At 39.1% G+C, this 12,897-nt stretch overlaps 2 protein-coding genes, 1 long non-coding RNA gene and 2 other non-coding genes across 6 annotated transcripts; 1 reads left to right on the top strand and 4 right to left on the bottom strand.

Moving 5' to 3' along the window:
* Window positions 1-105: 105 nt before the first annotated feature.
* On the bottom strand, window positions 106-1,750 carry LOC137746192 (uncharacterized). The gene is made up of 3 exons (XM_068486265.2): window positions 1,288-1,750; window positions 989-1,042; window positions 106-595 (listed from the first exon to the last, which is right to left on the bottom strand). Exons 1-3 carry the CDS (start codon window positions 1,630-1,632, stop codon window positions 362-364), a joined length of 633 nt encoding a protein of 210 aa, XP_068342366.2. The 5' UTR covers window positions 1,633-1,750; the 3' UTR covers window positions 106-361.
* TRNAN-GUU (transfer RNA asparagine (anticodon GUU)) lies at window positions 1,166-1,239 on the bottom strand. The gene has a single exon. It is a non-coding gene; the product is annotated as a tRNA-Asn (tRNA).
* Window positions 1,751-2,816: 1,066 nt separating the features above from the next.
* LOC137745160 (sorting nexin 1) lies at window positions 2,817-6,849 on the bottom strand. Of its 2 annotated transcripts, none has more exons than XM_068485062.2 (12): window positions 6,713-6,849; window positions 6,334-6,604; window positions 6,098-6,232; window positions 5,524-5,659; window positions 4,933-5,066; window positions 4,731-4,805; window positions 4,353-4,512; window positions 4,078-4,211; window positions 3,850-3,918; window positions 3,694-3,773; window positions 3,343-3,403; window positions 2,817-3,259 (listed from the first exon to the last, which is right to left on the bottom strand). In XM_068485062.2, the coding sequence occupies exons 2-12, from the start codon at window positions 6,343-6,345 to the stop codon at window positions 3,050-3,052; spliced, it is 1,206 nt and encodes a 401-aa protein (XP_068341163.2). In that variant the 5' UTR covers window positions 6,346-6,604; window positions 6,713-6,849; the 3' UTR covers window positions 2,817-3,049. The 2 variants fall into 2 exon arrangements, with proteins under 2 accessions (XP_068341163.2, XP_088537734.1); XM_088681608.1 differs by having other exon boundaries at window positions 6,098-6,229.
* A 307-nt stretch (window positions 6,850-7,156) lies between these two features.
* On the top strand, window positions 7,157-7,725 carry LOC148692535 (uncharacterized). Its single transcript, XR_015954248.1, has 2 exons — window positions 7,157-7,216; window positions 7,375-7,725. It is a non-coding gene; the product is annotated as an uncharacterized LOC148692535 (long non-coding RNA).
* Window positions 7,726-8,150: 425 nt separating this feature from the next.
* Window positions 8,151-8,255, bottom strand: LOC137746362 (small nucleolar RNA Z266). The gene has a single exon (XR_011069832.2). It is a non-coding gene; the product is annotated as a small nucleolar RNA Z266 (small nucleolar RNA).
* Window positions 8,256-12,897: the final 4,642 nt, after the last annotated feature.

The raw sequence follows: 12,897 nt of genomic DNA, 5'->3' as shown, positions 1-12,897 counted from the left end.
AAGCTCCAAGACAATGCAACCTCATTAGAACATTGAACATCCAAGATTACAGCAAATATTATGTCGTCTAGCGGCACAAAGGACACAAATCGAAAGACTATAAAGTCAGAGGTTAAAAGTAGTTTAGTCATCTATCAGCTAGCTAAAAAAGCACATTCGGTCTATTTCTGGACAAATCCCAGATCATCGTAATCTGCATTGAACTTTTTTGAAGCAAACAAAGCTTGCATTCGACCACCAAGCATAAAAATTGAACAAGAAACTAGGACTTTCTTGTCTTGGACTTAAAGAAGTAAGAAAATTTGCATTACATAACAAAGTGGAGATAATCTCAACTTAAATATATGTATAAAAATCTTGTTTACAGTCTAGCGATTTGGACCGACTTCTGAAGGGCCTGCATAAGATTTCTCATGATCCTTGGCTCACCAGGAGGTGTCTTGTCCTTCAAGGGTCCGTTTCTGACAGCTCGGAAAATAGGGCCAGAGCCGTCACTTGGTGGAAAAACCAAGCAGTCTATGTACACAGGGACCTCAACCTCCGCATTCCCGATTGTAACAAACCCCAATCTAGTCCCACCTGCAATTTTGTCTACCTGTTCCATTGCAATGTACAAGAAAACATTCAGTCCATTGCTAGGGTCTCAGTGCCATGTTCATAATGTATGCCAATGTGTCCATGCAACAGGAACCTTAAATATGGAAGTCAACATGGCTAAGGGAATACAAGTCAAGCAAACTGATTTCCGCATACTCATTTTTCGTTTATTTCTGACATATTGGATTGGATAAATTTGTGAATCATCTTTATAAATTGGGTGTTATAAACATAATGGGATTTGATTTTTATTTAAGTTTATTGCATATAGCGATACCTCCAACGCAACGCCTAATACGACTTCAAACTTTGAATAAAATAAAGGAAAATGAAGAAACATAAATAAACAGGAAAAAAAATAAAAAAATGAAATGAACAATATATTGTGTACCTTCAAAGGCATATCAAGAGGCAGGTTAGCTCCTTGGCAGAGACTATTAGCCCACTGTCGAGCAAAACGCAGCGTTTAGCACATTGGACCAGAAAAATGGCGTTTAGCACATTGGACCAGAAAAATGGCGTTTAGCACATTGGGCCAGAAAATGGGAAAATACAGAAATTTAAAAAACGCTAGAAGGAGGGTTCGAACCTCCGACCTTGTGGTTAACAGCCACACGCTCTAACCAGCTGAGCTATTCCAGCTTTGGTGTTAGAGTGTGCACTTTAATGTTTACATATACTTTATATTACCTGGAATAGTAGAATTTGGAATCTGGGAAGATCGGTATCCGAGGGCAATTTCATGGTCCCGAGCAAGACGCCGTCTTCGGCGTCGTCCGAAGGGATAAGGCTGTCCTTTTCCTGAGACGACGCCTTGGCCACCGCAGTTTGATTTCGGTGGCGGTAGTGACGGCCGGAATGCAAATTAAGGTTAGGAAAGAAGCAGTAGCTGGTGGCGGTGGTGGATACTAGTGGACAGGAAGCAGCCAGCGACGGAGGAGGAGGGGAGAGTGGCACGTGGGAGCTGACACGTGGGGAGTGGACGCGGCGGAGCGAGCTCATCGCTCCTCCCGCCACAGCGACAGAACTGGGCATGGATGGCTGAGCAAATGAAATCTGTGAGGGGGTTTTAGAACTGATGGGAAAGAGGGAAAGGGATTTGTTGGAGGAATCGCAAGTTGGGAGGATATGCTTCTTTCATCTTCTTTAACGAGGCGGGAATGGTTGGCGAGAATCGCCTCATCAAGATTCCAATCATTTCATGCCATATCAGCAAATGTAGGCCACCGCTTGCCTCATAAACTTGGCATTTTTTAAAAACAAAATTTAGCAACGGTCTCTCAAATTTATCTCAATTGGAGTAATAGTCTCTTAACTTAAAATTCATGACCCTTTTTTCTTAACTCATCAAAACGTACAGCTATGATCCTTTTTGTCAACTCAGTCAGAATTCTGTCAAAGTGAGTCTTGTTGGAAGGACCGTTGCTACAATTTGGTTAAAGTTGAGAGACTATTGCTCAAATTGGGTTAAGGTTGAGAGATCATTACAACAATTTTTCTGATTTGATTTTTTATATTTGCCCCTTGATTCAACCTCACGTGTTTGCCACGTGACTCATTTTGACGGAAGTTCTTAACGGAGTTGATGAAAATGACCATTGCTACACTTTTTGATGAGTTAAGAAACCAGTAGTCTCAAATTTTTAGTTGAATGGTACAATTACCTCCTTTTTGTGTGAAATTAAGGAGTTGTTTGATAAGTATTTTGTTTTTAGTTTATTATTTTTTTTGAAAACTGATAAATGAAAATTCGTTTGATAACCACTTTACATTTTCAAACCCAAAATCGAAAGCTGAAAGCTAAATTTTGAAAACTCAATAAAATAGTCTGCATTTTCTAGTTTTTGAAAACTAAAAATAGTTATCAAACAAGTTTTCATTCTTCAATTAAAAAAAAAACAAATAAAAAAAACTAAAAATTTTAAAAAAAAATTGTTATCAGACGGTTCTTAAATTGATTATTTTCGAATTTTAATGACAATTCTCCTTTACCATTTCTCAGTGAAAAAGGATCACTAGCCCAAAAGAAGTTCATACGGCTTGGAGACAAATCAATGTGATTGCAAACTATTAAGGTGCAATGCGAGAAAATTAAAACGTAAGAAAGTTACTAATTAGTAAAACAAGATTCTAATTTCAACGGACAACTCGAAGAATTGGACATTCGAAAGCATATCACAATGTGTGAATAAATCCTATGTGTGAGGTACACATATCTGTAGAGTGACTTGCCCTGCAAGTAACAGTGCAAGCAACAAATCTTTTCAATTAGTTCTCAATTTGTACAGGTGATAAGTGAGAAAGGGAAAAAAAAAAGATAATAATCCACAAGAAGTACAACACCGGAATAACAGAACAAACTCCTGAAGGTCGAAAGTTTTTACAAAGAGAGCTGCTCTGCCGTCTATACGAACCACATGAAGTATACTGCTCCGGTTTTACATCCACTCAACTAAGCCGGAGAGCAAGATTCGAGCTTAGGGAGGAGACTTCGCCAAGCCTCTGCAATACTATTCGCCAAGCGTGCCTGTCCCTTGGCAAATTCATGGAAAGCAACCCCCATGTCTGTTGTTTTTTGTTCCTGAAAGTGAACTATCTCTTCATTCATCCGTCGCACTATCGTTTCAAATCTTCTGGTTGCTTCCTCACCCTCAGCCTTCAACTGCATCACAAAACCAATCTTAGTCAAATAATGAAGATACCACCTAACGTGTAAACCATATACGATTGCATCAGCTGACTTGCCTCATTGTACTCGTGCTCAGCTTCGCCCACCCTGTCCGATCTAGTCAACATGAGTTTGTCACTGCAAACCAATCAACACTTATTAGGCCAATCAACAATTACGGACAAAACGAGCGCCAGAGTGTTTATATCAAATGGTGAGTGGAATCCAACATTAGTTGAATCAAATGGTTCCCATCATGCATTTTCACAAATCTTTTTTTTTTTTCCTTGAACCATTTTATTTTTATTAACTGGAAACCTAAATATGATCACAGGTGCTGCTTGTCTGTGTTTTCAGTATACAAGAGGCTAGCGTAACAGAAAATCCAGACACGCAGAGAAACATAAAACAGTTGACCAGATGCATACAGATTTATCTCCTTCAACTTAATTGTTTCGGCAAGTTCACACTGTTGCCTGAAGGCATTTGCTCTCTCAGCTATTGTGGCCTGTTTCAACACACACAAGTAAAAGAAGTGCAAACAGTATAATCTAAAGACATGTATCAAGTCAAACACTTCTCACCTTAATAGACTGCACGGCACGGACATAATCTTTCAAGGGTTCTTCAAAATTCATTAACAGTTGTTGGGCCTACAACGAGACGGAAAGATATGGTAATACCATAACATATAATGATAAGCTCTTATACAAAATGGAAAACAAAAGGAATGCATGCAAAGAAGAATAAGCAAACACACCATAGACACTGGAACACCAATGATATATATTGAATTCTCAATTCAAGCCTACCTCCTTTTGCAGCCTAATTGATAATGTCTCTGACTTCACCCCAAGCTCGGTAAAGGCCTTTCCAAGAGCATTACCTTCGGAAGCTCCTAGGAGCTTGGCTGCTTTCCCAAAATCTGCTAGAGACTGTCCCAGCTCTGCATAAATATAGTTATAAAGAATCACATTCTAACCACATTCAGAATTCAGAATAAGGAAATGCAGCCATAAGCCCCCTAATAGAGAAATGTAAGAGAAAAAGGTAAAGAAAGAACATTGAGCCTTCAAATCGTCATTACCTCTGTACCTCTTGACAAGACGGTATGCATGTTTCTGGGCTTCAGCCAAGTGGTTTTCCAGCTCAAAGATGTAGTGTTTCAACTTCTCATATTCAGGATTTGACTCGTCCACCGGCTTTTCCTTTCCAAGAACAACATCGCTCACTTTAGATTGTACATCCTGTTAAATACAGAACTGCTGTTGTTCAACCAGATCACCTCTCAAAAAGGAAAGATACTTACTAGTTTAAGTGGCCTATTCAGTTCAACAAATACAATAAATGCGGAAGACATGAAGCAGTGGAAAGGATTGCCCATTATGAAAAATGCCTTTTTAGGGAAATGAAATATCCCATGGAAACAGTTAGTCTTGCAAACACTATGCAGAATCAAAGTTACCTTGAAGATTTGCATCAAATCTGCTGGCTTCTTCTTAAAGATACCAGTCTCGTGAAACCTTAACCTCTCCATTGTCTGAAAAAAGCATATAAACACGTCAACTATTCTGAAGTCCGACAGAGGTGCCTGATAAGTTATTGACTTTCATAGTAGTGACATGAGAATAACTCTGTGACTCAAGGCATCACTTTAGAAGCACCACCTCTTCATCTGCTTGTAAGAAGGTTCTCAGATCCTCACTTTGCTGAAGTTCATGATGTGAAGCTATCCGATTAACAAATACATCCAATGCTTGACGCCTCATCTCAATAAATTCAGCACTGAAACGGAACTTTTCTGCATTAAGGACTGAAGTTAGTCACAGTGATAGGTGTTTATTTGGAGTGATTCCAAATTCCAATTCTTGGTGCAAGGCCAAGTGTGCTGGGCCCCTGGAGGAGTCTAGTTTATCTTTTATTTTCGGTTTTTTTTAAGTTTTCTGTGTTTTCACTTCCGCTAACCACTCTAATTTCTGCTGCCCAATTCTATCCTACATCATAAACCAACAAAAAAAGAGAGAGAGAGAGAGAATTTTCTTAGGGTTGGCTCCACCTTGTCACTATCACAATTCCTTCATTCGCAATTTGAATCAACAACTAAGATACCTATACTAGCTAGTTAAGGCCTACACATGAAGATACAAGTACATAAGTTTAGGCATGACAAAACAATGCACATGATGAGGTAAACATAGCATTTTCTACTTTACAAGTACAAAAGAGTTCTAAGAAAAAGGGTATAGCTATGTTGTTACCTACAGCACTCTTTTCTGGAAGAGGTGGAATAAAAATTCCTTTATACTTTTCAAAGAGGCGATCCCGTAGCCAAACAAAATCACTGTAACGTCGAATAACAATCTTCTCCGGCCCTTGGTATTCAGGAAAATTTGTCTGAAAAAACAAACATAGATAGATGTGAATGCTCAAGTAGAATTTAACCATTATTATTGCATCAAAATAGACACAAAAACAAGACTTAAAAGAGCATATTTACAGATCACATGCTCATCCAACTCATTAAACATGCTTAAGCTCAAAAGATCCATTGAAAAACATCATTCGTTTGCACACATATTATAACGAGAATCACTGATTCTCACATTAACTGAATTTATCATTCAGTACATCAAATTCCCCTAACAAAACCCAACTTAAATAAACAAATTCCCCTAACAAAGTGAGAATTTATATCTTCCGTACACTCTGAGCTAAAACCAACCATGCAGTTACTGTTAATTACGCAATCAACCCAATCACAGGGACCTTAACCCTAATCAAATCAAAGCCTACAATCAATAACAGAAATTGAGAGCGAAATGACGAAATTACCTTGGTGATCACTCGGTAGGAGATGTATGCCTGGACGCCATTGCCCAATTTCACAGGATCAGTCACTGAGACTGACAGGTACGGCTGCGACGACGGAGATCTAGGGCTCTGCGACGGCCCCGATATGCTTCTCTGCTGCTCCATGCAAACACAATCAAATTACGAGCAAATCATCAAAACAAAGACCCAACAGAAGAAGACGAAGAGGAAGAGATGAGTGGCAGGTTCGTAATTACCGCGGTAATCATGGCGGAGTTGTGATGAAGGTCGGGTGGGGTCAATGAAGAAGATGGGGCGAGACGGAGCTCTGCGAGATTTCAATCGGATAGTCAACCAGAGCGTAAAGCGGTGGAAGTGGGAGTGGAATTTTCTAAAGTGCGCCGTGTGTGCGCCGCGCCCTGTTCCGGTGGCCTGGTCCGTGCAGTCGACGCCAGCGAAATGATCAGTTGGATGTCTTGCTGCGTAAATGAGCGAGAAGAAGAAAGTATTGCTTGTTTATTGGCATTGCTGAATAAGAACAACAAAAAATCAATGTATTTTGTTTTTTTTTTTTTTTGGTCAAAAGGTAAAATTTATTACCAACAACCGTCATTACCAAAGAAGAGGTCTATTTACATGAAAAGCACAAAAGAAGATATGGATCCTCAAAACAAAGCCCAAAATAAAGTTTTGAGCCCAGAAACAGGAAAACCCAACAGTCTTGCTTGAGTTGCCGCCACCAAAGCATCGTCGAGAAACAGAGATCCAGCCATCCAAATCTGCAAAAATGATGGAAAAGACGACTCCAACAACTTCCTCAAAGCACCACATAGATCGGAACATCAACCACAAACCAAAGAAAGCCAGTGAGATATGACCCACTAGCAATAAAAGTCACCGAAGGAGAAAAAAAGCCACTAGGGATAGGGTCATGGGAGGTGATGGTGTGAACACCTGCGTCCGAGCTCTACACACTTCTCAGGAGAATCACGTCAAAGCGCGTTGAAGGAGAGTGACTGCAGATCCGTAAATATTTGGGGTGGAGGAAAGCCGGAGCGAGGTGGGAAGGGTGGGAAGAGAAAGGAATAAAACTATTACAATCATTTAGAGGAATGAGAATTTCGAACCGAAAACGTATGGGTAAAAACTCACCGTCATATCCACTAAGATTTTGAACCACATGCGCTTGTTACCAAAATACATATTCTAGAAACTTTCATTTGTAAGGTTGCAAAAGAGCTTAGCCTTAGTCTTTCAGCAGGCTATGACTTTGTGTTTTTCCTTGGTCATTTTTGCAGCACTTCAACGACTTCGTGGTTGGGATTTGAACGGTTCTGTGGTCGCGATTTCCAGTTGCGGCGGTTAGGTATTTTCTCAGGTATTAGTTTTTTCTGGTGGTCACAGTTTATCGAGTGATGCGGGTGTTGTATTTGGGTTTTTTTGAGTTCTCTTTTGATTGTTTTGGGCAATTTGTTGCTTAATTATTTTGTTGTCAAGCGTTTCTACATCGTTCAGTTGCTCTGTAAACATTTAAGATTGAAAGTTTATAGCTTTTGATGGTTGACATAAAACCAGGCTTTGATTGTTTTTGAGAATTTGGATAGTGTTCTTTATAAAACTGAAATGGCCATGTGATTTCTTCTTTCGATTATTTGGTTTTGCTGGGTTGTGTTGAGTATTTTAAGCGATTTGTTGCCTGAATATTTTGTCACTAAGCACTTCTGTGTGGTTGAGTTTCTCTGTAAAGATTTAAAATTAGTTCCTCTCTTCAAAGTTAACAACTTTTGTTGCCTGGCATAAAATCAAGTTTTGATTGTTTTGGAGCAGTTTAAATGGAAGATCAAGGTCCAACTCCTCCTCGATCGATTGGTACCGTATGAAAGGATTGTGAAAATTAAAGTTGGGATCTGCAGAATATGGAGGCCCAGATTTCTACGAAATTATGAACTTCCGCAACAATAAAAAAGAAACAATTGAAGCAGGTGCTTGTTCACACTTCAAAGTTTATGCCAAAAGAAACAATTTATTAAGACAAATAATGCAAATTTTAGCGAGGAACTAGAAGGATAGTGATGAAAGGCAAGTCAGACACATCCAAATGCCTCAAATAATTGAGTTCATAAAAAATAGGATTTCTCCTCTTTTCACACATCTAATTGAATCATCACTCTTGCCAAATCCCACTTCAAACTCAACAAATTCATCAAAAAAATTGCAAAATAAACCCAGATAGGATTCAAATTTAAAATGTTACCCACCCAAGATCGAGACATTTACAAATTAAAAGTCTACCAAATGGGCCAGAAGCACCCCAATTGACTGAAACACCCAGAATCAAATAGCATGGAAACTATCTGCCTTAGGGTTTCAAGAAAAATCGGGAAAAAGAGCTCCAAAACCCAAAAGGAAAACAGAGCAATGCCTCAGAAAAGCCAGGTGGGAGGAGAGGAGGGTTTCAGAAGGAAAACCCTAAAGAGACCCTCCCCGATGGAGTTTTTCACTATTGCGCAGCTATGACTCAAAACGCTTCCATGGCTAAAAAGGGAAGGCGATCTTAAGGGCCACGCCTAACAAGAACAAACAAATATTGCAGAACAAACATTTAGATTAAAAGTTGCTGAATTTGAATGGAAGAAAACCAGAAAACCCTAATGCCCGAAGAGGCAGAGGAGGCGTATGAAGTGCAGAAGGTGGGAATATATAGGGATGCGGCCTTTGCTCATTTGCTTGTGTGTTGGTTGGGCTTTTTGGTTGTGAGTAGCAGAAGACCCAAAGACTTGGAATTTTCGTGAGGCCCAAAATGTTATAATTGCAACTTTTGTTGGGATGAGATGTTAGAGATTTTGGGCCAAACAAGTTCAGCATTTCATTTGAAAGATGGTGGTGCCAGCCCAATTATCATCTATAGCTTAAAGAATAATATGAATGTTAGCACTTCAACGAGCAATTTTTTAACGTGTTTGAAACACGGCCTAGTACACTAAATCTTAATACAAGTTGTTGAATATTTGAAAAAAAATTTCAACTACTTGTATTATGACACTGCTGTACAGAACTGTGTTCTCAACATACTGAAAAGTCTCTCCACTTCAACATACTAAACTATACGGCTACGGAGATTGTCAATAACGGTTTTCTAATTTTATTTTAAGCAAAACTCTTAACAAAGTAAAGAATATGCCACTTAGTACTACGGTCTAATAGTATTCCTCTTTATTTGTAAATGAGAGGTCATACGTTCGATTCTCACCAAAGACAAATTTGAACCACATTATTGCTAGCTCATTGTAAGACTAAACTCACATCCTCTCCCTTAATATAGATAATATCTTTTGTAAAAAAATAAAAATAAATAAAAATAATTAGTTGCTTGACTAACGTAGCATGTATTTTTATCTGATTAAATGCTAGCTAGTTTAAACTCGCAATTTTTTTTCCCTTAATATGAGCCTGCCGACAATAGTTTAGTTGTTTGACTTGAAATTATCTGACTGAGATGTTCAATTCCACACATGTTTTACTAATTATTATATATGACTAATTAACCTAATTAGAAATATTATTTTTGAGTTGATAAAGGATAAGGGTGAATGTCCTCGAAATTTCACAAGTAATTAACAAATTAAAATAGAACGAATTAAATTAAGGTCAACATTCTGTTATGTAGAGGTCAATCGTGCAATTGATTTTTCATTTCCCGTGTCGTATTCCTAATGATGATAGTCCTCACATCAATTTAGTCAGAAAGTAAACAATGACCAATTTTTTTAGCTGCAACAACCGATCACCAAGTCTTTTTTTTTTTTTTTTGAACAAAAAGACATAACTAATGACCAAGTCTTGAAAATGAAGAAAAAGAAAAAAATTCGAAATAAAACAGAAGCATACGTAGTTTTATTGATACATTTATTTTTACTTTTTACACATATTTTAAATTTTTGATCATCAAATTGAATAAGTTGAAGAAAATTAATGATAAAAATTAATAAAGAGGTGTAGAAAGTAAAAATCAGTGTGAATGTAACACTATTTAAACAGAAATGCATGCATGCATGCATTATGCTATATGAATTTTCCAGGGTTGGGAATGTTGATATTTGACGTCAGGGCATTCAACTTGAATTTCTGAACGTGTTCTTCACATGATTGGATGACTGGGTCGTTTGACACATAAAATAAGCTAGTTCCTCAAGGGAGAGTATGTAATAATTCAAAACTGATAAATAATAATAAGTGAGGCTTATAATATCATATATTGTTTGATACAGTAAAAATGCCACCCTAAGTTATACAGTTGAAATCAAACCAATTTTTATACAGTTGAAATCAAACTAATTTTATAACTTTATAGTTCATTCGAAAGTGTTTTTAAAACAACTGAAATCACTTTTAGAGAAAATATTTTTCAGTTGTAAAAGCACTTAAAATACTTATTTCATCACCAAAAACGCTTTGGTCATTTTAAAAGCATTTTTGTAACATCCCGTCCCGAAACTAACGAAACGTACATTGAAATTACAATTTTACCCCTAATCTATTCGTTTACGTGTATATTTGTGTTGTGTGGGTGGTGGGACCACACACAATCATACACTTTCTTTTCTCCCGGGATTCCCTCCCTCATTCCCTCACTCTGTCTCTTCTCTCTTCTCTCTTTTCTCTCTCTCTCTCTCTCACTCTCCCCGAGTCCTCTCTTCTTCTTCCTTCTTCAACACACGGACATACACACAAACTTACTCAATACTTCACCAATCGAAAAACCAAGACTACCATCGTGTTCGTGGAGCTGAGAGGAGTCCAGTGGTGCCATTTTCAGGTAAGGAAAACACCATTTTCACGTCGATATCACGAGGTCCGATTTGAACACTGTTCATGCAAACCTAAACTAGCTTGTTTTTGGAATTTCTAAGCTTGTAGATGTGTTTGTGAGGTCCCAAGGAGCCTCGGAGTAGTTCGTTGGACAAATTTGGACGTCGGGAAGGCTAGGTTCAAAGTTGGCCGAACTTTGATCGTTGTTGCAGGTATGATCGTGTAATTTTTAGGCCTTAAAACTAGTCTAACGTTGTTCTACTAGTCCTAGGCTTCATTTTGGTATAAAGAACGTGAAATTTGGTTGAAAAACGAAGGAGAAAACAAGGTTTGAAAATTACCCAGTTTTCCGGCGCCGTCGCCGGCGCCGGCGTCTCGCCGGAGGTTCGCCGGAGAAGAAAGGAGAATATTCCGTTAAGTCTAACGGAATATTCCTAACGGCAGTGACAGAATCCGGTTAGATTTGACGGAATATTCCGTCAGTTAACGGAATATTCCTGACGGCGTCAACTGACGCCGTCAGTGTGCAGTGCACGTGGGCCGCGCGTGGGGGCGCGTAGGTCCGTGGCTGTTCAGGCGCGTGAGGGCGCGTGCGTGGTCCAAAAATTTTTCTAAAAATATGGGTGTGATCCTGAGGTTGTGTAGATCACATTGGTATATTCATTTGTCCAATTTGAGCAATGAATGAGAAGTTATTACGAGAAGTTGCTTAGGTGCTTTTAAATTAATGTTTTCGTAACTTTGTCGCGTATAGGTGATTCGTTTTCCGAAGACGAGCGTACGCACTCGAGGCAGGGGGGCTACGACCCTTCTAATTATCAGTGAGTGGGCTTTTGTTTTCCGTATATACCTATATACATATTAATTCCCAGAAATTAAATAGAAAAAGGTTATATGTTTTATGCCATGCATCATTTGAATATTGTTTACGCATCATCACGTGCGTTGGTAGTTGGCATACATATATAAATGTGTATTTGGTGCTGTGGACGCACAGGTAAGTGCCAGGTAAGCGGTATTCATGTGGTTATGCATTCCTGTTTATTATGCAATAGTAGTTTGAAATGCTTAGAGAGCTCATAATCTGCACCCCCGGTGTTAGTGCTCCCGCCCAGGGCCAGGGCACAGTCCTTCACGTGATGTTCACCAGCACCACACGCTCGCCTTGGATCCAAGTTAGGTGCAAGCCTTGTCGTACAGACCACATTAGGTGGTTCCGACTCGTAGGTGACCCGCGATTATTCGCACAGTCTTCACGTGATCGTAGCACTAGAGCGTATATATTACACCCAGTCTTGTCGTACAGACCACGTTAGGTGGTTCCGACTCGTGTGCAGATTCAGATATTGAGTTGAGATTGAAGCTCTATATGCAGCCGTACAGGTCACGTTAGGTGACTCCCGGCTGCCAGATTATATATATTCGATGTGAATTACGCTTGAGCATTTATAATTGATTATGATATTCTGTAATGGCATATTCTCAAGCATGAATGGCATATTGCAAAGCATGAATGGCATATTGTGAGCATGAATGGCATATGTGGAGCATGATTGACATATCTATACATACGTATATATGTTCATTTTCTGGGAAGTATACAGGTTTTACGGCGAGGGGTTAGAATGTGTTTTGCTAAAGAGTTTTCAAAGAACTTTGTTTTTGCCCACTCACGCTTTTGTTTTTGCGCCCCTCCAGGTTCTAGTGGTCTAGCAAGTTCGGTGGTATTCCCCAGAGGGCGTCCCGGCAATTTCTGACAGACACTCACCATTGTAGGGTCACCTTCGGGTGTACATATGTCGTATCTTTTCCTTTTGGACTGTTGTAGACTTGCTCTGAATTGTGTCTCACATACACTAGTACTTTGTATGTTATTAGGTTTTTAACTATTCGTACTTTTATATTACCTTCTTAATTAGCTTCCGCACGCGCACATGGTTACGTCACCTTCGTGTGACGGCCAGCACGCCCTGATCTCGGTCGGGGTGTGTCAGCTTGGTATCAGAGCCTAG

Source organism: Pyrus communis, chromosome 12 (assembly GCF_041283825.1).
Source record: "Pyrus communis isolate YQ-2024b chromosome 12, ASM4128382v1, whole genome shotgun sequence".
Taxonomy (NCBI): Eukaryota; Viridiplantae; Streptophyta; class Magnoliopsida; order Rosales; family Rosaceae; genus Pyrus; species Pyrus communis.
The sequence above is the reverse complement of the archived record's forward strand: the minus strand, read 5'-3'. Positions and strand labels throughout refer to the sequence as shown.

Coding starts and splice junctions, on each gene's coding strand:
- LOC137746192 (XM_068486265.2), bottom strand. CDS start 1,632: ATGCCCAGTTCTGTCGCTGTGGCGGGAGGAGCGATGAGCTCGCTCCGC. Junction 1,043..1,287: donor TCCAAATTCTACTATTCCAG/GTAATATAAAGT, acceptor TTTGCTCGACAG/TGGGCTAATAGTCTCTGCCA. Junction 596..988: donor CTCTTGATATGCCTTTGAAG/GTACACAATATA, acceptor GCAATGGAACAG/GTAGACAAAATTGCAGGTGG.
- LOC137745160 (XM_068485062.2), bottom strand. Junction 5,660..6,097: donor CCTACCGAGTGATCACCAAG/GTAATTTCGTCA, acceptor TTGTTTTTTCAG/ACAAATTTTCCTGAATACCA. Junction 4,212..4,352: donor TCTTGTCAAGAGGTACAGAG/GTAATGACGATT, acceptor ATATTTATGCAG/AGCTGGGACAGTCTCTAGCA.